The sequence below is a fragment of the Leptosomus discolor genome, chromosome 2 (assembly GCF_034619465.1).
Source record: "Leptosomus discolor isolate bLepDis1 chromosome 2, bLepDis1.hap2, whole genome shotgun sequence".
In the NCBI taxonomy this organism is placed as follows: Eukaryota; Metazoa; Chordata; class Aves; order Leptosomiformes; family Leptosomidae; genus Leptosomus; species Leptosomus discolor.
The window spans coordinates 44236784-44260747 of record NC_141392.1 but is presented as its reverse complement, the minus strand read 5'-3'; the positions used below and the strand labels follow the sequence as shown (position 1 = coordinate 44260747).

General features: G+C 42.7%; 1 protein-coding gene across 2 annotated transcripts in view; it reads left to right on the top strand.

Annotated features, from left to right (window-relative positions):
• SLC35F3 (solute carrier family 35 member F3) overlaps positions 1-23964 on the top strand; it is a 182286-nt gene that overhangs the window by 114378 nt on the left and 43944 nt on the right. For both annotated transcript variants that reach the window (XM_086460988.1, XM_086460989.1), the window contains one exon: positions 15068-15392. In XM_086460988.1, coding sequence (XP_086317114.1) covers positions 15068-15392 — 325 coding nt within the window. The remainder of the gene's footprint in view (positions 1-15067; positions 15393-23964) is intronic.

Here is a 23964-nt window from a genome sequence, read left to right as displayed (position 1 = left end):
AGGGGTTCATCTGAGGGGTAGATATGGAGCTCAGTTCCTGAAGGAAGGACAAAGAGGAAGCCATTGGTGTGGGGGATCCGCTGGGGGATGTGGTAGTTGGTCAAGAGAATGGGGTTGGCTGAGAGGAATGGAGGGAGGAGAGACGGAAAGGGATGAACAAGATGAGGCAAAGAGAAAGAACAACCCAAAAAAAAGGAATGAGCAGTAAGAGGTAAAATATGAATCTGAAACTGCACAGAAAGCTCATACAGAAGAAGAAAGTAATACTGAAAAACTGGGGAATAAAGAAAGGAAAAGAAAAAATGGTAGCAATAGCTCTGTGGAAGAGAAAGTGAGAAAATGCAGAAATGCCCATGAGGAACTAAAGGAACTGAGATCAGCAAGTAAAAGTGGAAAATCAGGAGTACCTGAAGGTTGTTAATTCCGTTCATGGAGAATACAGCTGTTGCATTCCCCCAACATAAAAACCACTTGCTGTAGAGATAGAAGGGATCTCAGTTTCCTGACTGAAAGAGCAGCAGACTTGATCTGTATTACCCTGTAATTAGAATTAAAAAAAAGCCCTTGGAATTAGCCCTGTGCGCAGTAGAATGTTTCTCTCCAGGTTCACATTGGAGGCTCTTATGGGCAGGGAGCACGTCTTCCTTTCTTTTGGTGCACTGCACATGCTTTATGAATCATAAATAATAATAACCCACCAGCTTCCAGCTTTGAAATGTGGGTCATCTCTTTCCTCTTCTACCAGTTCAAATACAGTTTATTACCTACCTTATATAGAAACAGAAGCAGCGCAATCTTTCCCTGTGCCAAAAAATTGAATCCTTTCAAGCATTTCCATGCCTGCTCTGCATACCAGCTCTCAGATACCTTGTTGCTGCCCACCAGGGACTTTGTTGACCTAGTTGGACTTCAGCTTCTTTACTGCAGATTCTTTTTTCCTTTATCATCAGTGGCAAAATCTAAATCACCTTGATGGTGTATGGTAGGGCCCAGAGGTTGTACAGAGGCAGGTGAGAGTTTCCTTTGCTGTTTGCTTTTAATGAAACAGACTGGCTTTGTTTGAGAGCTGCTTTTTCCAAATCAATTGACAACATTTCCTTTCAGACTAATATTGATCAATTTTGCCAGCTGGTGTTTAGAGCCGTATGAAAAAGCCAAGATGAAGGTATAGGCAAAAATAAGTGAGGCAGTGGCCATACTGTGGACTGCTTGCTTCCCTTGGTCTGGCTGCCATACCTCTGGCAAAGATTTGCTTTCCTAAAGTTCTCTGGTAGCCCAGGTCCCTTGCAAAGGCAGAGCCAATGCTGCAAGAGCAAGGCAGCAAAAACTTTTCGCTGCTTCGTAGTTATGATTATTTTCTCTCCTATCAGCCACCATTTCAAGAATCTTTGGCAGAACCACTAGGAATATGTTTCACTCTAGGATGGTTAGCCAAGAGGAGCCTTTCATTGATATACATTGCTGTAAAGCCTTCCAGCATTCCCTCTGTTTCCCTGTCGGTGCAGTAGCTTCTTTGCTTTAAAAGGGAGACAAGGACTTTGTGCGCCTTCAGAAGCGTGACTGCCATTTCGAATTATTTCAGAGATTGAATCATCAGTATGCTCTAAGCCTGCTGTACCAGCACTTTTCAAGACAACTGTATCTACATGCATCACTCAGGCAGGCAGTAACCATACCATGTTTTCTGTGCCTGGTACCACTGCACACACTTCATGTTTTGAGAAATGGAGGCTCGGTGCCTGATTTGTGCTTGTTCATTTTTCTGTTGTTTTTCTCACCAGTTTCCATCCATACCACAGTGGCCATTCCTCTCAGACCAGCCAACTGGCTGGTTTCACCCTATTTGTACATGAAAGCACAGTGTACTTTGAGGACTGACTTCCCTTCCTTGGGAAGGTAAATATTTCCATCCCTGCTCTGCATCTTGGGATCTTTCAGAGATAGGTAGCATAAACTTTCATGACGAGCTGCAGGACAACCACCTTGCTAGAGAAAGCCCATCCTCCACTTAATTAGCCCCTACTTAGAGCTACTTACTCCCAGGCAGTCTGACGATGTAGCATGTTTCCTCTGCGCTGTTCTGTCAGGAAGACTGACTGATGATATTCAAAGTTGCTTATAAGGCAAATGACACCTCTCTGCATAAAATTATTACACATAAATGTCTAAAGTGAGTTGGTGTGGAACCAGATTCTGCCACGTGCTCAGCTGGAGTAGCCTTGTCTGCATCACTGGAGTTGCAGGGAATTTGTACAAGTACAAATGAGAAATTAATTTGGACTTTAATATATTTGCATGCCTGCAGGGAATTCATCACAAGCGTATCAACACTGTAATCCCTTTAATAATAAATCTTTTTCACTTCTTTAGCAAGCAGAAACTGAAGATCCCAAGCACAGCAAAAACTTTCATGAATGGCAGTCTGCTTCCTTAAGAGATGCGATTCTTATTATCCTCATTTTGCAGATGGAGCAGCTGAGAAACTGCAGAATGAAGCAACTTGCCTAAAAACAGACATCACATCTTTTCATAGAGCAGGCAAGTAAAGACCTATGGTAGATAGGAACCGACCTCCCAACTTCCCACACATGTTTTCTGGCCACAGGAGGGCACTGCCGCGAATGGATGCAATAGAGGTGGGAGAAGCTGCCTTTTACTGAAATCAGTGACTTCAGGTTCTTACTAAAACTTCCTTTTTGGGAAATAAGCTCAAATGCTGCAAAAATATATCTCTGGATAAATGCTGTGTAACTACTAGCAGTGTTCTGCTGGTGGCATCTAAAGGTTTTGGTAGTCAGGCAATGCTTGTTTGTACTAGGGCAGATCCTGTGAAAATCTCACCCAGGAGTTAGCATCTGTAGAAGCAAGAATTATGCCCACTCGTCTTTTTTATGTGAAAGCTGTACATTGTAGAAATATGCAGTGCTCGTGCGTTCTAGAAAACAGAAGCAGCTGGAGAACAGAAGAGGCTGGTGGTTTGGTGGCTCAGCCAGGGCTGTGGGTTTGTGTGTGCCTCCCCACTAAGTGGCCATTGCGAGGAATGCATGCTGGCTTCTGCGTGGAGTAATTGCAAAATACTCACTTTTGTTCAGTCTGTCTTTCTGCACAGAAGACAGTCTTCACTGTGAACATTCACTGTTAGGGCAGAGACCATCAAACCCGCCTTGTGCTTGCTCCATAGCTGTGGTAGCAGCTTTTGCTCACTCCTGACGAGAGCTGGGATGGAAGGTAATGGTAACAAGTTTGCGAGCAGCGACAGGAATGAATGGGGGTGTGAATTTGCTGTGTGTCTGCTTCTCCGTGGTACCTGCCGGCGTGCACTCTGTTATTACAGGGTAAAGTCAATGTGACTTACTCCCCTGATGGAAAAGCGGAACCCTCTTCTCTGTTTACTATGGGTACTGACTGTTAAGTGCACATAGGCAGTAATTATGTTCTGGCTTTGCCCCAGAGCAACTTTTGCCCCATTCTCCTGTACCTTGTAGTTTTTTCAGTTAACACAACAGTGTATTTGAGCAGATAACCAAGATCTTGTTCCAAAGGCGTGAGGAGTTTCTTGTTGCATAACACCTGGCTCCCTTCCCAAATGGCACTATGCTTCCTGAGGCTTTAAACAGCCTCAAAATGAGCCACTGTTAGCTGTGCTAGGCTTACTCACTGGGGATTCCCGCCAGCTCATCTCTGATCGTGTCCCACTGGTTATTTCATATACCATCTTGCCTGTGCAAACTCCTAAGCTATAGGTTTGGAGGTGACTCATTACTTCTGCACTGTATGTCCCATCCCCAAATGATACAGAAATAAAATGAGATCATTTTGATGTTACTAAACTAATGCCAGAGCAGGAGCTTTAATGCGGCACAAAGCAGAAAGATAAGTTATTAAAGATTTATCCAAGCTTCCTTATTTTAGTGGCTGAAATGAGCCAATATCTACACACTATGGACAAACAATAGTTTACGGTGACAGAACTTAAGAATAACAGCAACCATTGGATCATCTTCTCAAACTTTCTGTAGATCACGGACCATTACATTTCACCCACTTGTCCCTAAATGAAGCAAGGTGCATTTTCTAGTCATCTTGAATCAATTTAGGCATTTGCTCTCGAAAAAATAAGCAGATTACTAGTCCATCTATTTAATTATCAATTTCTCCCATGAGAAGTTGAAACAAGAACTAGTAAAAAAATAGATATTACGTCACCAGAATGCATCATTCATTGTCTACTTATTTTCATTTTATAATTATTGTAAAAGAAATGTTGTCCCTCTTTCCTAATGGCTGACAACTGTAAACAGTAAGATTTGTAGCATAGAAGCATTTCAGTAAAAGAGCCAGAGTTTAATAGAAGCAATTCAGTATAAGAACCAGAGTTCAGAAAAGACTAGTAGTTCAACATAAATGTTTATGATAGCTCAACATGTATTCCCCAGCAATTTCCCAGTTATAAGCCTCATATAGGGCATTATTTATATTGTAGTTTTCCTAGCACATTATACTCAGCAAAGCACATTCACTTATATACTAAGCGGCTCCCTGCACTTGGCTGAAGTACCATTGCCAGCCTTTAGTCCACAGCCCGGTTAATCTTTGTTAATTATAAACCATGAGATGCCACTGCAGACCTGGATAGCATCCTGCAGAAGCAGGAATTTGGCCAATAAAAGAGTAGATTTACTTTGTAGTCTTCACTGAGTTTTGCTGACAGCCACTGCAGCATAAGATCAAAGGCAACAGGAAACAAGATGTTTTTAGCAGTGCAGAGATGGCTTGCTAAATTTTAGGCAAAGCTGCCCACCAAATGTGTAGGCACCCTGTTTTGGAGAAGCCAGGTACCACCTCCAATGTTAACTGCACAGGTCCAGGAAGTTGGATCCACTCTACCTAGGCATAATGCAGGGGTTGCTAGGCTGGAAATTTTGTGAGTCCTACTCGAGGCATGAATTTCGCCATGGTATTTAGTACCCTTTGGTTATAGAAACGTTTTATGTTGACTCTTCTTGAAGTGATTGGTATACATTTTGCTCAGTATCACAATTTCTGCCCCAAAATCTCCTCAAATACAAAAAAAAAACCCACCAATCCTGTGAGCCCCATAAGCTTTGTAATTCAGTGATGGAGAATACAGAAGTGAGGAAGTGTAATCTAGAAGTGCCTTTTCCACAATCACCTCAAATGCCCTAGTGCAAGTCTCAGCAAGGATAGTGTTGTATTTAGGGGCTGTCTTCTGTAGGTGATTGAAACAAGTGAGGAACAGCAGTTTGCAAAAGGTTTGTAACTGAAAAGAGGAAGGGGCAAGTATCAGAAAGAAAATAAAAACTATAGAAACTAGAATTTTTGCATGTAATGTATTTTTGCTCGGAGTTATACTGAGTGCCTTAGTGCCAATGTGGGTCTAGCCAAACCTAGCTTTGTTGTCAAAGGAGACCCAGCTTTTGCTGAGCTTGCTGATGAGAGGTAAGGAGGCATCCTCTTCTTTCCCCCTGTAGATCCTTGAGCAGCAAATCACATGAGGACTTCTCTGCATATATGTGTGTTATTCGAATCACTGTGAGCATGCTCAAGTCCATGTCAAGTCCACACTAATATCTAGTTATTGGTTGACAGAGAACAGATGCTCCAACTATCTTGTTCTGAACTTAGGACCTAAAAAAAGCATTGTGTTTGAGGTTCAATAGTAGGTTAACTCTGGCTTCTAAAAGAGCAATCAATTGGAGTGAGAATTCAGTATGCAAGAAGCTAATGTGCTATAGCAAAATCATCTATCTAAAACTATGTTTACTTGAAAGCCAAGCAGCTCTGAATTTTGGAAAGCTCCATAAGGGAGAAAGAACATCATCCTGGTTTTGATAAAATGCAGTCAACATAGCCTCCACAGTTAGCATGAATTCACTTGCCTCTTAATGTAAATACCTGTATATACGTACTGGTGTAAATGTGCTATTTATATTACTATAAGTAGTTGAATTCCCTTGTAGATAAAACAATTACTCAAGAAAGATGCGTGGCACTCTAACACCTAGCTAATTAATACAGTATTTTCCTGTAGAGAATCCAGTCTGGTTTTTTCACCAGAACAGACAATCATCTCTCAAACCTTTGTTCAGGGTGAAATTTACACAGTATTTGATCAGAATTTGCCGAGAATACAGTTTTGGTCATAGCTTATTTTTGTTTTAATGGAAGTTCTTCTTCCACAAAGATGCTGGTCTTCTCAAGGTAAATGGTGAAACTCCCAGTGACCTCACCAAGGAACTCACCGTAAGCTTCAGAACAGTTTTTATTCTAGAAGGGAATGCAAAACAATTAAAAAAAAAAAAAACCCAAACAAAAAAACCCCAGCCTTTTTCCATACTATCAAGAGTATGTATCTCCTAATCAGAATTATTCTTTACGTGCTTTTATGGTTGTTAATTTCTAGTGCCACAATGCTGATACTGTAATAAGCACCCAGTATCTTCCATTTTCACTCTGGACTCCAGTCATGCATTCTGATTAATTATAAAAAGGCCAGTATTTAGAGGAAATCCCCACCCCACAAAATTCAAAGTGGAATATCATATTTTAATAAGGCTTATTCGAATGCAGTCCCTTTAATAGAATTTCTAAGCAGTTGCCTCTGAAGATAAATTAAATGCATTAAAGTCCAAATTGCTGCAGTATGGAGTTAATTTTTCGTCTCTCTCTGTATCACTAACAGGGATTAGAATATATATTTTGCAGGAAGCCTTGCTTGGAGTATTTGGCAGAGGAAGAAAGGCATATGTATGCTGAGGAGGAGAATTTAGCATATCTTCAGCAAATACATGCAAATTATTTAATTCCAACTCTTAGTAAGCTTAGGTATAATATATAGCACAGAATAAAACATGAACTAACATGTGATAACCATTAGTGATAGAAAACACTAAATCTCTGAGTAATACTTTAGGATTTCGGAGTACCTATTACAAGAAACTTACACCTATTTGGTACAAATTAAGCTATATGGATGATCTCATGGTATCGGTGATATGGGACAGATTTCCACAGGCAAGAGGACAGGAGAATCATCTTGATTGCCAGTGAGCCAATAGACTTATTTCCTACCCTGCTGAAATTAAGGTGAGATGATCAGGCAAGTTTGAATATCCTGCATAGATTATCGTAACACTTTACTTTGTATGATTAATTTATTTATATTATTAATTCCAATAGCAAAAGAGGGTCTGAACTCAGAATGCATTTGTCTTCCTTTGAATCTGTGTTTGTGAAGTTTTCCCCATTTTCAGATACCTACATCCCTTATTCTGTAGCCTCAAGCAAATTCAGACCTTCTGACCTAATAGGTTAATACCCTGGTTTTGTTCTTTTAAATAACTTATACTGTGGATTTTAAAACTACCTACTGTATTGATTTATTATTTATTCTTAATTTAGTCATGCCATTCTGTGATCAAATTAAGTAAAATTATTTTTATCTGTCACTGTAAAAGCAAAATGTTTAAAGAAAGTGCTTTAAACTTCTAATTTCCCATGTAGTGTCTAAAAATCCATATGTGCAATGACATTTTGACCAAATATTCTTATTTAAAAACTGATTTAATAGAAGTTTATGGGGTTTTGTCATTTTTCCATTACAATGCATTAATTGGTATTCATTTAAAAATATAATACTAGTCTGTTAGACCTTCAACACCGACCATGGTTGGCCGTCTGGGGAAACGTGCGCAAACCCAAAGCCATTGCAACACTAAGTGCTGCACTCCCACTCATCATGGGGACTCACAGCTTTCCTGTAGGAACCCAGAAGCAATTTCCTCAAAAATCACATGCACAGCCACCATATGGGGCCCAACCAAAGGTCTGTCTGGTCCTGTCTCCAGCTCGGTGGAATTGATCGGGAAGGTGTATTTTCTAGCCTGAGATACATCTCTTGCAGTGTGGGTGTGCTGACAACGGCAGTTTCCCCAGATGTAGGAAACAACATTTTTGTTTGTTTTCTGCTTTGTTCCTAGTAATTTTTGGCAACTATTTTGCTTTTGTGGCTGCTCCTGAACACTGAGTTGCCCTTTTTTGTGGAGCAGCCTGTGAAGGGCTCAGGATCCCTGGTGGCAATGGCCAGAGCCCATCACTGACTCTGCGGCATGTGGGTTGTTTACTCCCACCTGCAGCTCTTTGTTGGCACACTTCTCCATCTGCTGGTTTATGACCCAGTCACATAGCCTGTCATCCCTCACAGCTGGCCCTTACCCCTGCTGAGCTGCCTAACTTCATGTCATTAGGAAACTGTCACCTCACCGCTTGCCCCCTTGTTCCGGTTACCTATGGTTATGGTGAAGAGTGCAGGTCCCACAGCAGACCTTTGGAGAGCTTCAGCTACTTCCCCCATTGCTGTATTTAATCCTCACTGGTTTCCTGTCTTGCACTGAGCCTTTTATCTATTCCAGCACCTTCCCTGGCTGCTTGTTTTCTGTAAGGCCCTTTGGAGTGGGATTTTGTCAGAAGCCTCTTAAAAACCTAGAAAGAGAAACTGCATCTCCTTTAGCGATGTGCGTGTTGACCCCCATCAAAAGACACCAGTGAGACTGCAGGATGAATCATCTAGCTTGCCCAGCAGGTAATGCCACGCAGAGTCCTGTGCTTTACGCCATGCTAGGATGCCCGTTCCTCGCTATTGCTCAGTCTCTCTAGCACTTATCACTGTATTTCAGAGTTGAGTTGGCAGCTAAGTGGCTGAACCCTTTCCTTCAAAAAGTGGAGGTGGAGTGTGCGCTCCTCTTCAGTAGCTCGGTGGCTACTTCAAATACAGAATGAAAATATTTCTTGGATATAACTCTTAAAATGAGAGATGGAAACTCCCAAATATGTCTTTGAATCCTGACAGGGTCTGGATGTAAGAGAGACACAAATATGCTTAGGAGTCATGGTGCTTAGGCATGCCTAGGAACAGATTCTTGGCCATATGAGGAGCTCTAGTAGGACTCGGAGGAGGATACAGCTGGTGCAAGCAGCCTTGGCAAAGCTAAAGCTAATTTGGAGAAGGAGGGAATGTCCCTTGATGCAGAAGTTAGGCTGTGTGTGCTTTCGTTACTGTTCTGTGCAGCAGAGATTTAGGCTTTTTGGAAACGTTGATATATGGAGATTACTGGCTTCCAAAATGAAACATTAACAGTTCCTTAAAACCTACTATAGGATGACCTGTGAAATGGGAGGTCATCATTGACAATAGCATGAAAAAGCTACACTAGCTACTAGGTGATCTGCCAGGTGACAGATGAGTCCCTAAGACCTCACTCTGTAACTTGACCAACTGTGAAGAAAATGTCGGAGCAACATATCTGGATAAATATTGACATTTCAGATTTAGACTACTACAGTGGCAATTAGAGACATAAATCACTTTGTGGATTTGGCATTTCACCTTCTCTTCACAGGATGATGCCTCAGCTGTTTTTTAACAGCTTTGCTCAAAAATCCTGGACAGCTAAATAATGCACAGCTAGTGTGGCAGACAGGAATGGGATAAAAAGACTTTGAGGAGTTTGGGAGTGTGCTACTGAGGCAAATAGTATTGTGTGTCCAGAAAGTCGTGTGTGTTCTTAGGTATGTTTGTAACTGGTGTGTTGGAACTAATTGTCTCCCACTGATTTCTCTGTGTAGTACTTATTGAGTGAAGAGCAAGTCATACAGCATTCAAGGTTCTGAGAATATACCTCGTTTAGTATCCAGCTCCGATCCCCCTGCACGTCACAGGTTTGTAGAGCTCTAACCATGCTGAAGCTTAGGCGCTGTGTTGCAGGACTTGCCTCAGCTCCTTCTCCCCTATTCATGATAAGCATATAATAGTTCTGCAAGCTCTACAAATTTGTTCTGTGCAATGCCCAAGCAGCTACAAAACATTGAGAGGCTGGCAGAATGGAAATGCCTTGAGTGGCTCATTTGTTATTGACACAGAGACCTGTGAGGATTCTTCCCTTTTTTTCAGAATTTTTTCCAGAAGCCTGATTTAAAGAGCTGTTTAAGAATATGCTTAGGTTGAAGCACATTCACAGCCTGGGGAAGCTGGTAGAGTTGTGCATTATCATTAGGCACATGTTTCAGTCCCTAATAGGCAGGACCTTAGTCTATGAGGATCACTTGCTCACTCAGAAGGGTTGACAAGGGCACCCAGCACTTTGTAATACTTATTTCACTCATTTGCTGACTAGAAGGCAACAGCTAAAGCAGTTCATTGGTGACAGCTAAATATGTTTGTGTGGTGGGGCCCAGCTCTGAGCCTACCAGTACTATCTGTGATGGCTTTATTCTCTGTTCCTGACAGCAGCGGTGGAGACGTGGGACTCATCTCACCCAGCTTCAGACACCTACACTAGAGACACCTACTTCTGAGCTTGTCACCCCAGACTGTTTAGAGTTGGTGAACAGAAACAAGCACTTGGAAAGGGTGATTCATCTGGCTTGTTTTAACCGTCTACTTTAGGAGGAGATAAATCGTGCTATGGAAATGTCTTTTTTCTGTCTACTAACTATGCAGAAAGTGTAAATGACTGTCTCAGATATATAAGTCTGCACAGCAGATGTCTCAAACTGAGAGGATGAATGCCACCCTTGGTTTTTATCAGTATCACATTGTAGTCCTGCGGTAACCCTTTAACTAGCTAGCTGCACACAGGCATCTTAAGCCTTAAAGTACTTTTGAAGTGGTCTGGACAGGCTATTTAAAGGTGTTACCTCTGCTAGGGTGGATTTTCTCTAACCCAGTGCAAGCAGCTGTAGTTAATAAGAAGAGCACATCATCTAAGGCCTCTACCTTACATGGGGTGTGTAGTGCCTTCCAGTGCCTGTTTTTCTCCATGGCCTTGGCTGGTAAAGTGGAGTGAGTACCTCAGGTTTAGATGTCCCTACCACGTGTATCTGAAGTCAGCTGAGACTGGTCTCACCCATAATGGAGGAAAAAGAAGGGTGGGTTGGGGATCCATGTGGGTCATGGCATTGTCAGTAGCATTGGAGATGGATTTCCTTGCGTTGCTTCTGAATGCCTTGGGAGAGAGGCTGGCTGAAAGGGAGGGAGGAAGAGTGGTTCTAGTTGGAATTTATGAAACAGTAAAATGAATGAACAAAAGGGAGAATGAAAAGACAAATTTAGTAAAAGCAAGATAGGCATTTTTCTTCTATCTCAGCATCTTGATTTACTTTTTGAGGGGGGATACAGTGGCATACAGAGCAGTCCTCTGCAAGGGGTAAAGGAAAAAACCTATTAAAAGTCTGGAGGAGGATGTCCAGAAATAAAATTCTTTAGTGTCCTGCCTCATCTGTTCTGAAAAGCTATTTTGCCATCTTTAAATTCACATGCATTCTGTTGCCAGCTGGCCCTTGAGTAGTGTTAGAAAGAGAGTGAGGAGTGTCTCGTCCATATGTGGGTTTCATGTCACCCCATCTGTGCCCCTGCAATTTGGCTGACTAAAACTGTCCCCTTGGGGACACAGGGACTGGGCAGGGAAAGGTACAGGTCTGGGTGTTACACTGCCAGCTGGCAGGCAAGTCCCCAACACGGTAAATGTGAGGATGGGACCACAAGGGTGTATATCATCTGTAGCGTCCACCATTTCCAAAGACAGTCTGTCTTAGGGCAGATTATGTCCCAGGTATCCTCCAGGACAGTGCCACATCCACTGGAAAAGGTTGTACCTGTTTGACATCTAGCCCTCCAGCAGCACAGGAAATCATGAGGGCACGATGCAGTTTCACTGATGGATAGTAAAAAGAAGTCTCAGCTTGTAACTGCTAATCACTGGGTCAGTGATTTTTACCCCAAAATATGGGACCCAGCATAGAATCCTAGAATGGTTTGGGTTGGAAGGGACCTTAAAGATCATCTAGTTCCAACCCACCTGCCATGGCAGGGACACCTTCCACCAGACCAGGTTGCTCAAGGCTCCATCCAACCTGGCCTCGAACAGTGCCAGGGAGGGAGCAGCCACAGCTTCTCTGGACAACCTGGTCCAGTGTTTCACCACCCTCACAGTAAAGAACTTCTTTACATCTAATCTAAATTTACTCTTTTTCAGTTTAAAGCCATTACCCCTTGCCCTGTCACTACATGCCTTTGTTTCATCTTGAAACCCATCACACCTAGGGTAAGTTTTTACTCCATCCAGCATGTAAAGGCATCCAAAGAATAAGCACCCCTAGAAATGTAAGCCTCAAGCCACAAGATCACTTTAGAAGTGATAACATGCAGTACTGTTTCTGCTGAAAGTTAATGTTTCTGCCGGTGTATTTAACACAAAATTCAATGTACGTGGACAAAGCATTTTGCCTATGGAGCAGAGAAAACATCGGTAAAGTTTAGCTCATAGGAAATGATTGCCATGGAATGGAGTTAAAAGGCAGCGATATTCCTGCAAGCTGTCCAAATGAGCTGCTGACTCATGCATAGTGCAATTGGGAGCAGGGTGGATGGCTTCTGCTCTTGGTGGGGAGAAGATCCTCACCAGTGTCCGATGTGGGGTATTGACCAAACATTGCATTATTTTATGTTGAGTGTCTGGTGCATCAGATGGTATCGTTGTGCTCTTCCCCCTTTTCAGTGATTGCCAAGACTACTGGGCCAGAGGGCCAGACATGTTATCTTGCTGTCTCAGTGATCAATTCTTATTTTAGAAAAAATAACACAGCTTCAGTGTTGTGGTTTAGAGCACCTACTCATCTTGGGATATCATATACCCTAGTGGCTTAAGGAATGTTCCCTTGTGTTAAATATCTTCAGCAGGAGGGGTTTAAATCCTGGTTTCCTGCTTCCTGGGGGAATAACTGCAGAGAAGACTGGGACTGCAGGTATCCTGCTAGCTATCTTCTAGAAGGAGGAACATTTTTGCCTACCTCTCCAAGGAGTTGCAAAGATGCAAACCATGAGTGGAGGAAAACTCTTCTCTGCATTAACACAGTGTCAAAAACCCTTCCCAAGCTCTTGCTTGGTACCCTTGCTGCCTGGATTCATTTTTTCTGTGCCCAGCTCTGCCTGTGGCCCATGGGAAGGATGCTGAGACTCGTTAGGGTATGTAAAGCTTTTGGTGTTACAGTGACAATATCTGGTAGAAAAGCTTGAGAGAAAATGAAAAATTCAGTGATGATTGTGGGACTTGTGTGGTGGACAGCAAAGAGAACGCTGGCAGCTGCCCATTGCATGGTGAAGTTAAAACAAATGAACATACCATTGATCAGTAAACTGAAACCTGACTGGTCTGTGCAGCGAGTGAGACAAGAAGCATTAGTTACAAGCAATCTATTACAAAGAAAATGTATTTAAATTATCTTGAATGTTATAAGGGTTCACGGGCAGCCTTTTCTGAATTCTAGCTTCATCTACCATTTAGCAGGTAGCTTGTAATAACCTTTCCATTACATATTTAATACAAAGCCATGTTAACTTTGGATAATTCATTGGCCTGCTGGTGCATCTCCTGTTATGTGGGAAGCTGCCCACACAATCTTCTATTGAAAACTGAAATAAGTGGAGAGATCAGCAACATCCCCATCTCTCTTAAAGCCACTCAGAACCACTAGATGTTTATACCTTTGCTGCTGTATACTCTTTTTTCAATTTCAAGATATCAAACAGAGGCCACAGTTTTTCCTGTTACAAAATACAGCTTTACTAGGCAAACTAATGCTCCTTTTCACTCAGATCATGCATTTCTTATCTGTAAAAAAAAAAATCATTAAATAGTTCTCTCCATTGGAGCAAACCTTTTCTTTACTAATGTATTCACTCATGTAAATACAAAAGTTGGTTAACCTGAAATAGAAGGCTTTAAGAGATTTTCCATTCCAAATACTGATTCTTACCAGGATAAGAAAGGATTTTTTGTGTCCAGATCTCTCTTACTCTGTCTTGAACATACATAAATGTTTGGCAATAATACAGTCTCTCATTGTCCTGGCTGTACTTATATTTCTCTCTTCACCTTTCAATGGATGCAGTAACCTCTGGACACTTTTGAAGTTGTAGGTTCCTGACTTTCAACATGAATCACTATTTCATCCTCCTTCAGGTGAATGCACCAACTAAACTGAAGTCAGCCTTTAACAGAAATCACCGCCGAGTGTTGCGTGAGGGTGACTGATGGCTGTAGTGGATATTAAACAGGGTGAACTTGAGGAAGGCAGGTGAAAGCCCTAAAGGCAGTGGCCTGCTGCTGAGGTCTGCCAGCACGTTTTGATCTCCATAGGAGCTCAACTACCTAACCTCATTTTACTCATTCATTCACAAGCTGGATCCAGTATTTGCCAATAGCAGTATGATATCAGGGCTCTAACAATTTATGTTAAAGGGTGTAAGGGGCAAGGTGTTTTAGGAGAGAAATTTCCAGCAGCATGCCAGGCTCAGTTATACCAGGGCAAAGTTCCAGTCCAGTCTCATTTGGTGCAGGACATGAGCTAAAAAAAGTTAGGGCTGCCTAGTTTGAGATGCTCTTCAGGGCAGCCTGTGGGTTGGTCTAATTTTTGCCATCTGGCTACAGCCTCAAGAGAGCTGTTTTGCTAGGGATCACTGAAATGCCTGGTGATCTAAGTTCAGTATTAATCCTGCTACTTATGTTGCAGTGATTGTGCTTAACTGCAAGATTAAATACATTGTCCCCCCTCTCTTTTAAGAAACACCGTATTCCATAAGCTGCCTGATTCTGCATTTTCCAAGACAACCATTCCAAGTGTTGTTGTAAGCCCCTTTGCTGCTTTATTAATCTCAATGCCATATTTTTCTTTCATTTACATGTCCTAACAGCATCAGTTTAAGTGATGTGTTAAGCCCTCTTACGTACATCAGAGCAACATGTAATTTTCATTTCCATTTTACTTGGTGGCTTCTAAATCTAGAGGTGATAGTTATTATTTGCATTTTAATTATGCCTCAGTTGAACCAGAGGCTTTGCAATGATCTAAAAACAAAGGACATTTTGTGGCCAGATCTGGTGGGTTCTTTTGCTAGTAAAGCACCATGTAACTTCAGAAGGGCCCAGGATTTGAAAACTAAAATGCAGGGTGGATTTCCTTAGTAAGCCTTGTGTTTTCTTCTCCCCAGGGGATGAGCGCTCCCGGGAGTCTCCAGCCCCGGCCGAAGCACAGATGCAAGCCGGGGCGGAAGGTGGTGGAAGGGTGAACCGCTGTTGCTGGAAATGCTCCGTGACGCAACTCAAGAAGATTTTCTGGGGTGTGGCTGTGGTCCTGGGTGTCTGCTCCTCTTGGTCAGGTTCAACCCAGCTAGCAAAACTGACCTTTAAGAAATTCGATGCACCCTTCACTCTAACGTGGTTTGCAACAAACTGGAACTTTTTATTCTTTCCTTTGTATTATCTTGGACATGTTTTTAAGTCAGCTGAAAAGCAGTCTCCAAAGCAAAGATACAGGTATGGGAGTGTTTGTTTTTTTCTCCTGTGGCTCTTGCTTGCTGCTGTATGTCTAGCAGACATTTTATTCAAATCAGTCAGTTAAATCAAACTTTCATTTGCTTTCCTCTCCAGGTTTGTTAAAGGATGTTCTGAATTCATTGTGTGTCCTGTGCTAGGTGCTATTGTTATTATTCTTAATACAATTTCACTCTAACAGTAGGAAATCAAGGTTTATTTTCAATACATACATGTAATGGAAGTCCATGTTTTCTGCAATCACTCCTCAAGAGTTTTCTATTCAAACCTCTGTGAACATCATTTTTGTATTAGTATCTTCTTCCTCTACCCACAGCTGACTTTTATGGCAATCTCTAAGTAAGCTAAGTAAGCTTTTCTTTTCCAAACTCAGGACTAGTGCAGTGCCTTGAATAGCCAAGTAAAAAGTATTGCAGTATTTTCCTGGCATTATGCCCCTGACATCAAAGGCCAAGCTCTGATCTCAGTTAAACTGGAGCTGTTGTGTTTATTTCCGAGAGGAAGCGCAGTCATAACCAAAGGCAGAACTTTGTCTTCAGCGCACCTTGTCTTAACAGCAAGCCAAATCCACAAAGCCAGAAGCGCTCATGGAAAACCCTGAGTGCCCGTCCTCTGTGAGGGGCTGAGGATGCTCTGGCTCCTTGAAAGACTGTCTCATGGTGAGCACTCCTACATCTCATCTCATTTTGGTCTGAGAAATGTCTGGGACAGATGGGATGACTCAGCCGTCAAGATGTCCTGTGTCAGAGAGCTTCCCTGATACATGGAAGGATGTGAACAACATTTTCCCCTTCTGTTACACAGTGGGGCTCTCAGCCTTTTAATGAAGTAGCTCAGAAAGTAAGCAGTAAGAAGTACACGTTTCTCAGCTTCCAGCTGTGCAGCAGCAAGGTGGAAACTCACTACAGAAAAAATCTAAGAAACCAGAGTACTTGGGAAATGCTGTACCACAGATGACTAGGGTTAAGATTATAAAGGCTGAAATTTTGTTGCTTAAGATTTGTTACAGTTTCTTCATCTTCTAAATCATTCAGGGGCTGCAGATAAAGGAATTTCACTGTTCACTGCAGGTCCTAGAGCAATATCCAGAAGTTTAAAAGGCATTTTCAGAAGATGCCATATTTCCTGCACTTCATTCTTCAGTTTGTGTTTGTTGTTTACTCCACAGCAAATATGGTTGCTTCAGAGAGAAGTATGGAGGTTAAAGAAAGCAACAGTTTAATCTAAAACCAGTAACGAATGCTAGCGCAAAACAACTACCTTTTTGTTTCTTTGGTTTTTAAGTATTTTTCTTTCCAGCTGCTCTCAGATAATGTTTTAAATACTGCTGAATTCTGGCGTGAGCAGCTGTAGTTCACCAGATCCCTGCAGTTAAAACCAGAGCATTATACTCTTTTTGCTACAGTTAATTGTTATGGCTGGTAGTTTTGTCTTCCATTTAATTAAATGAGGGCTGAGTTGAAGAGCAGGTGCAAGCCCCGCAGCCTGTTTGGGATGCAGGGGGACATCATTACAAGTAAGCTTGCAGCAGGCTTAGTAAAGAACGTGCATTTGTGTGTCTGACCAGCAGATTGAATAGGGTTAATTTACAGACTTTTTTCTTGGTGTCAGGGTAGACTTGGGCATTTGGAGATACAGCTTTGGTTCCTAGCTTTGCTGCAGATTTGTTTTGTGGCTTTGAGCTAGTCATTACAGACCTCTGATTTCCTTGTGCTCTCTGTTCATTTGGCTGAGACAGTCCTTTGGGGAGGAGGGAGGACTGTCCCTTATGATGTGTTTACATAATGTCTGCCTCAGCATGTCCACTATCTAAACTGAGACCTTTCAGTGGTGCTGCACTAAGAATTACTGTGAAAAGAATTACTGTTCATCTGTTTGCTCTGTTACGTCTGAGATGTCACATGCATGTATGTAAGAAAACCCAAGCATTGCATTCCAGCATCTTAATTATTCCCCCTTTTTGCATATTTAAATATATGTATATAGAGAGAGAAACACATATACAGAGACTTTGCAGCTCTATATGAAGCATTACCATCTTCAGGAAAGTTTGTATGTCAGGCATAGCTGGGCATGTTAGGGAGCCATTTCATGGACTTCTGAATAGTTAAAATAAGACAATTCAGACATGGAATTAATAAGAAACTTGCATAATCCCTTTCTAGTTCTTTTATCCTTCAGCATCATCTATATTTTATATATTATCTGAGCTGTCTAGCAGGAATTTGCAACAAGATAAATTAAAAGGTGGTGGTGGCTGAAGGTGGAAATAGGACGTCTAAGTGACTTGAGCAGTGAGGTAGTAGAGGAAGGGGTTCTCAGATCCTGCCTACACAGGTTGCTAAAATCCACAGGGACCTAATGCTTTTTGGCAGCAAAGCTCCCCCAGGACACCTGCACAGCTGCCTCCTCCTCAGCAGGGCTGGGCAGCTCGGCCTCCCCTCACCACGGCACAGGCAGTGCCTTCACACCACCCCTTGCTTCCTCGGTGCATGGCTTTGTGGGGCCTGAGCCAGCAGGTGTGCTTTGGAGTACCTCGCTATACAGCTAAAAAGCATGTGAAGAAAAGCAACCATTAGGAAAAATATACAAAAGAGTGATCATAAAACGTAGCAACTGTGACTAGGTGTCTAGCCCCTCCTATACATATTATATGTTTTGTTATGGTTTTAAATTCCTACTGTATTGTACCAGTATCTACATATACTATGTTGTAAATACATGAATTTGTATGTTTTGTAGTCTCACAGAAGAGCATAAATGTTGTGGACACAAACCAGTTTAAAGGTGCACAGACTTTTTTTTCCCATTTTATAGCACATACAATTGTAATAAATTTGCCACCAAAATTTTATAGTAGCACATTAAATTTAAGAGCAGGTTTATTCAGTTTCTTTACAAGATTTTGAGTATTAGGCCATAGTGTAAAGTATTAAGAATTTCTCATTAACCCATATGGCATGGTAAGGAACTTTCTATTTAAGCTGAAGTAGACAATGAGTTGTGTCCACAACATGTGGAGAGAGTCACTCTTCAGAGCAAACCAAAACTCATGCATTCACATCCAAACTGCTGTAGGCTCCCTGTGCATCTCCATCAAATGGATGGCTATGTCCTTTTCAGGAAAGACAGGCCAACAAGGCGAGGAGGTGGAGTTGCTCTTTACGTGAGAGAGCAACTCGAATGTATTGAGTTCTGTCCAGGGGTGATGAGGAGCGAGTTGATTTTGTGGATGAGGATTATGGGGCAGGCTAGCATTTGAGATACTGTTGTGGGTGTCTATTACAGGCCACCTGATCAGGATGAGGAAGTTGATGAGGCCTTCTACAGGCAGCTGACAGCAGCCTCGCAATCACAGGCCCTGGTACTCATCGCAGATCTTAACTGCCCAGATATTTGCTGGAAAGTCTACACAGCTAGCCATTCACGGTCCAGGAGGTTCCTCCAGTGCATTGATGATAATTTCTTGATGCAAATAGTGGATGAGCCAACTAGGAGAGGAGCACTGCTAGATCTTATACTCACTAATAAGCAGGGTCTGGTTGAAGCAGTGAAGGTTGAGGGCAGCCTTGGCTGCAGTGATCATGAGATGGTGGAGTTCAGGACCTTGTGCGGTAGGAACAGAATACCAAGCAGGACTTCAGCAATGCTGACTTTGGCCTTTTCAAGCAATTGTTAGGGGAAATCCTATGGGGACAGGGTACTAGAAGGTAAAGGGGCCCAACATAGTTGGTTTATATTCAAGGACCACTTTTTCCAAGCTCAAGATCGGAGCATCCCAGTGGGTAGGAAATCAAGAAAGGGAGCCAGGAGACCCATATGGTTAAACAGGGAACTGATGGGCAAACTTAAGTGGAAGAAGAGAGTCTATAGATCTTGGAAGGAGGGGATGGTCACTTGGGAGGACTATAAGACTGTTGTCAGAGGATGTAGGGAGGCAATTAGGAAAGCTAAGGCCTCCTTGGAATTAAGCCCTGCAAGGGAGGTCAAGGACAACAGAAAGGGCTCCTTCAAATACATTGCAGACAAAGCTAACACCAGAGGCAATGTAGGCCCGCTGTTGAATGAGGCGGGTGCCCTAGTTACAGAGGATACAAAGAAGGCAGTTACTGAATGCTGCCTTTGCCTCTGTCTGTACTGCTGGAGAGTGCCCCCAGAAGTCCCAGACCCCTGAGGCCCCAGAGGAAGTCAGGATAAGGAGGCGTTTGACTCGGTTGGTGAGGACTGGGTTAGGGATCAATTAAGCAAACTGGACATACATAAATCCATGGGCCCTGACGGGATGCACCCACAGGTGCTGAGGTTGCTGGCGGAAGTCATTGCTAGATCACTCTCCATCATCTTTGGTAAGTTGTGTGGAACAGGTGAGGTGCCTGAGGACTGGAGGAAAGCAAATGTCACTCCAGTCTTCAAAAAGGGCAAGAAGGAGGACCTGGGTAACTACAGACTGGTCAGCCTTGCCTTCATCCCTGGAAAAGTGATGGAACAACTTATCCTTTGTGCTGTCTCTAGGCATATCAAGGATAAGAGGGTCATTAGGAGCAGTCAGTATGGCTTTACCAAGGGGAAATCATGTTTGACCAACCTGACAGTCTTTTTTGAAGACATAACTAGGTGGATAGATGATGGTAGTGCAGTGGATGTGATTTATCTTGATTTCAGTAAAGCATTTGACACTGTCTCCCTCAGCATCCTCGCAGCTAAACTGAGGAAGTGTGGTCTGGATGATTGGGTAGTGAGGTGAATTGTGAATTGGTTGAAGGAAAGAAGTCAGAGAGTTGTGGTCAATGGGACAGAGTCTAGTTGGAGGCCTGTATCTAGTTGAGTCCCTCAGGGGTCAGTACTGGGACCAGTACTATTCAATATATTCATCAATGACCTGGACGAGGGAACAGAGTGCACTGTCAGCAGGTTTGCTGATGACACAAAACTGGGAGGAGTGGCTGACACACCAGAAGGCTGTGCTGCCATTCAGAGGGACCTGGACTCTCCCCCCCCTGAGTGGGGAGAAATTGAATAAAATACAGCAAGGGCAAGTGTAGAGTCTTGCATCTGGGAAAGAACAACCCCATGTACCAGTACAGGTTGGGGACTGAGCTGTTAGACAGTAGTGTAGGGGAAAGGGACCTGGGGGTCCTGGTGGGCAGCAGGATGACCATGAGCCAGCAAGGTGCCCTCGTGGGCAAGAAGGTCAATGGCATCCTGGGATGTATTAGAAGGGGTGTGATCAGTAGATCGAGAGAGGTTCTCCTCCCCCTCTACTCTGCCCTGGTGAGACCACATCTGGAATATTGTGTCCAGTTCTGGGCTCCTCAGTTCAAGAAGGACAGGGAACTGTTTGGGAGAGTCCAGAGCAGAGCCACAAAGGTGTTTCAGGGGGTGGAACATCTCCCTTATGATGAAAGGCTGAGGCAGCTGGGTCTCTTTAGCTTGGAGAAGAGGAGGCTGAGGGGTGACCTCATCAATGTAAAGGGCAAGTGTCAGGAGGATGGAGCCGGGCTCTTCTCAGTGATGACCAATGACAGGACAAGGGGCAACAGGTGCAAGCTGGAGCACAGGAGGTTCCACGTTAACATAAGGAAAAACCTTTTTACTGTGAGGGTGACAGAGCACTGGAACAGGCTGCCCATTGAGGTTGTAGAGTCTCCTTCCCTGGAGACATTCAAAACCCGCCTGGACGTGTTCCTGTGTGATCTACTCTTGGTGGTCCTGCTCTGGCGGCGGGGCTGGACTAGATGATTTTTCGAGGTCCCTTCCAACCCCTAACATTCTGTGATTCTGTGAAATGCCAGAGCTGTGCCCAAGTGTAGACTGCTCATAGAGAACTTGTCCCACTGTCACTACCAAGGGTGCCACACACCCTTGTCACAGGACTGTGTGCATGAGGAGTGACGCAGAGAGCTCTGGCAGGCCGTAGAGCGCTGTTCTTTTACTTCTAGTGCAAGTGCTCACTAGCTTAAAATAAAATTACAGTAACTGAATTATCATTCATTTCAACCATTGTCCAATCCAGAAATAACGCATGTAATGACTTATGCACCTAATGGATCATTTAAGAGTATTTCATTTTGGCTTCGTACTTTTTGTTTCAAAACTGCTTTATAAAATGACACATTTAATCTGATGAGCTGCCCTCCATCATACCTACATTATTAATTTATGAGGTAACATAAATTAAAAGCAATAGAGCTTAAAGCTCCCTGGCTACATGGAAGATTAAATTAAAATCTCTGTAAGATATTGCTTAGCTTCCTGTATCTCTAGGCAGGACAAAACACACCTTTTATAAAGATTTATTCTGTGTATGCCAACTAGGGAGTAACAAAGGGTCGTGTTCACATTTTAGGAGGAGAATACCTCAAAAAGCATGTTTATTTTGATGGTACAGTCTTATCTAACATTTTTTTGAAAAGGAAAGGGCAGGACTTTCCAGAATGGTTTGTGTGATTATTTATTTATTTGTTTATCATTTAGATCTTGATTTTTATTTCATAAAGCATTAGGGCTAAAGAAAACACCAGAAGCTAAAACTAAATCTCTTCTCCAACCTTGAATGCACCTGATGTGTTGGGTGAATGAAAGAATCATTGCATTTGCTGCCACTAATCTTTCAAAGTTTGAAGATTTTTCTTTGAAAAGAAAGAAAAAAGTTGCAGGTAACACCAAAGTATAGTTATTTCTTTGAAAAAGAATGAAAACACTGGGGGCAACAATGGTAGAGGATTTCACTTACTCTGATTTACCAACATATTAACTTCACAAGAGTCACTTTTGATTTATATGCATATGTGCTCAGAATCAAGACTTAGCTCTTCAGTGGCCAGAAATTATCAGTGCCATAGCATCACATGATGTCCAGGAGAATGTGGGCAGGTTTCTAAATGTGTCTCACATGTATTTCTGCTGGCATGGAGAAGACAAGGCACTAGCCCAGCATCCCCAGTAATTCCAGGAGTTGGATCTATCAGTTTGATCCTGACTCTTACAAAAGTGCAACTCACTGCAGCATGGACACTGCCCTCCTCTTCTGCAGCAAGCAGAGAACCTGGCCATGCAGCACTGGTAGCTAACTGCCTGGCCATGATGAAACTCTAAGGGGGAAGAAGGTCAGAACCTGATTTGGCCTGACTGGATGCTTTTTTACTATTGATTTTCAGTATTTTGTATTCATGACCCTCTTTTACCCAGCAGCACTAAAATGTTGCAGTGTGGTTGACTTTTGGCATCCTACTGATTTATATTACTACTTAGGTGGGAGCTTCACCACCAGAGCAGACAGCATTAACAGAGTCATAAATAAGCTACGAAGGCATCAAGACATGATGAATGCAAGTGTTTTTAGCAAATGTCACCCAATGAAGCATGTTTTCTTTCAAAAAACTTCGGTTTATGAACTCTATTTGTCTACTTCAGTACATTAGCCTTAAAATAATACCTATTTACTTCGTGTTCCTCAAAATAAAATCACTTTACAATTAAAGTTCCCATTATCTTATGGGGAAAAAAAAAACAACAACCAAAGAACAAAAAGAACCCTTGAAATTAAAAGATATAGCATCTGATTCTTACCCGAGTTAGAAAGATACAAGCCAGGAGTAATTCCAAATTAAATCAGTTTGATCTCTACAGCAGTCTGTCAGGACTTACCTTTGCACTTGGTGTCAAAGCAATTAATTAAAAGATGCATATCTTATGCAAGAGGTTTTATCATACTCATGGTCATCTATATCTCTCCTGCAGATGTCTGAACTGTTGTTGGTGATATGTATTGCCGGGCCACTGTATCACTTCCCAGACTGTTTTCACTGAATCTGCACTTTTCTTCCAGGAGTTCTAGCAGAAGACAAGGCCAAGTTGCAGTATTAGCAAGTAGCAGTAGTAGTGAAGCCTCCACCTGGAACAGCATGGTGTTTGTGGTAGGGGCAGTGCTGGTTGGCATCTGTCTGATGTCCAACCTGCTGTGTGTGCAGCATCAAGCTCGATCATGGAGCATTCATTTGGGCTTAGCTCAGCTGAAGCCCAAGCGACAGAGCTCAGGGTGATGCTGTTGTTATCTTCTGTTTCTCAAAGTTAAGTAATTACTTCTTTGTGATGAAACCTGTGGTAGCTGCTGTCTCTTTCCTTTTGAAAAGAAAAATGTGTCCCCATGGGGTGTGGGATAGGGGTGCATCACCCCACGGGAGTCCTGGAGGTGGCTTCTTGCTGCTGCCTTGGTGTAATACAGCTCCGATGCATTATTGCCAGATGATCACGTAAGTCATCATTTCAGCTGCTTCCTTGTTTTGTTAGGTGATCAATGTCACGTTTTCTTGCTCTTTGTGGCTCCTGAAACAAAAATTTATCATCCAGCTGTCAAAAGTGTGCTCTACAGGCTGCCTGTTCTTGAGAAAACAGGTAGTCCTCCATCTCCAGATTTTTTCTAGAGTCGCCTCCTGTTCACATAAGTCTTCTCTACACACTGAAGACAGTACCAGGAGTTATATTAGCAAGGAAATTTCCCACAGCTAGCTCCTCAGTGCTGCACTGCATATTCTAGCATTGCTGGCTTGGAGCT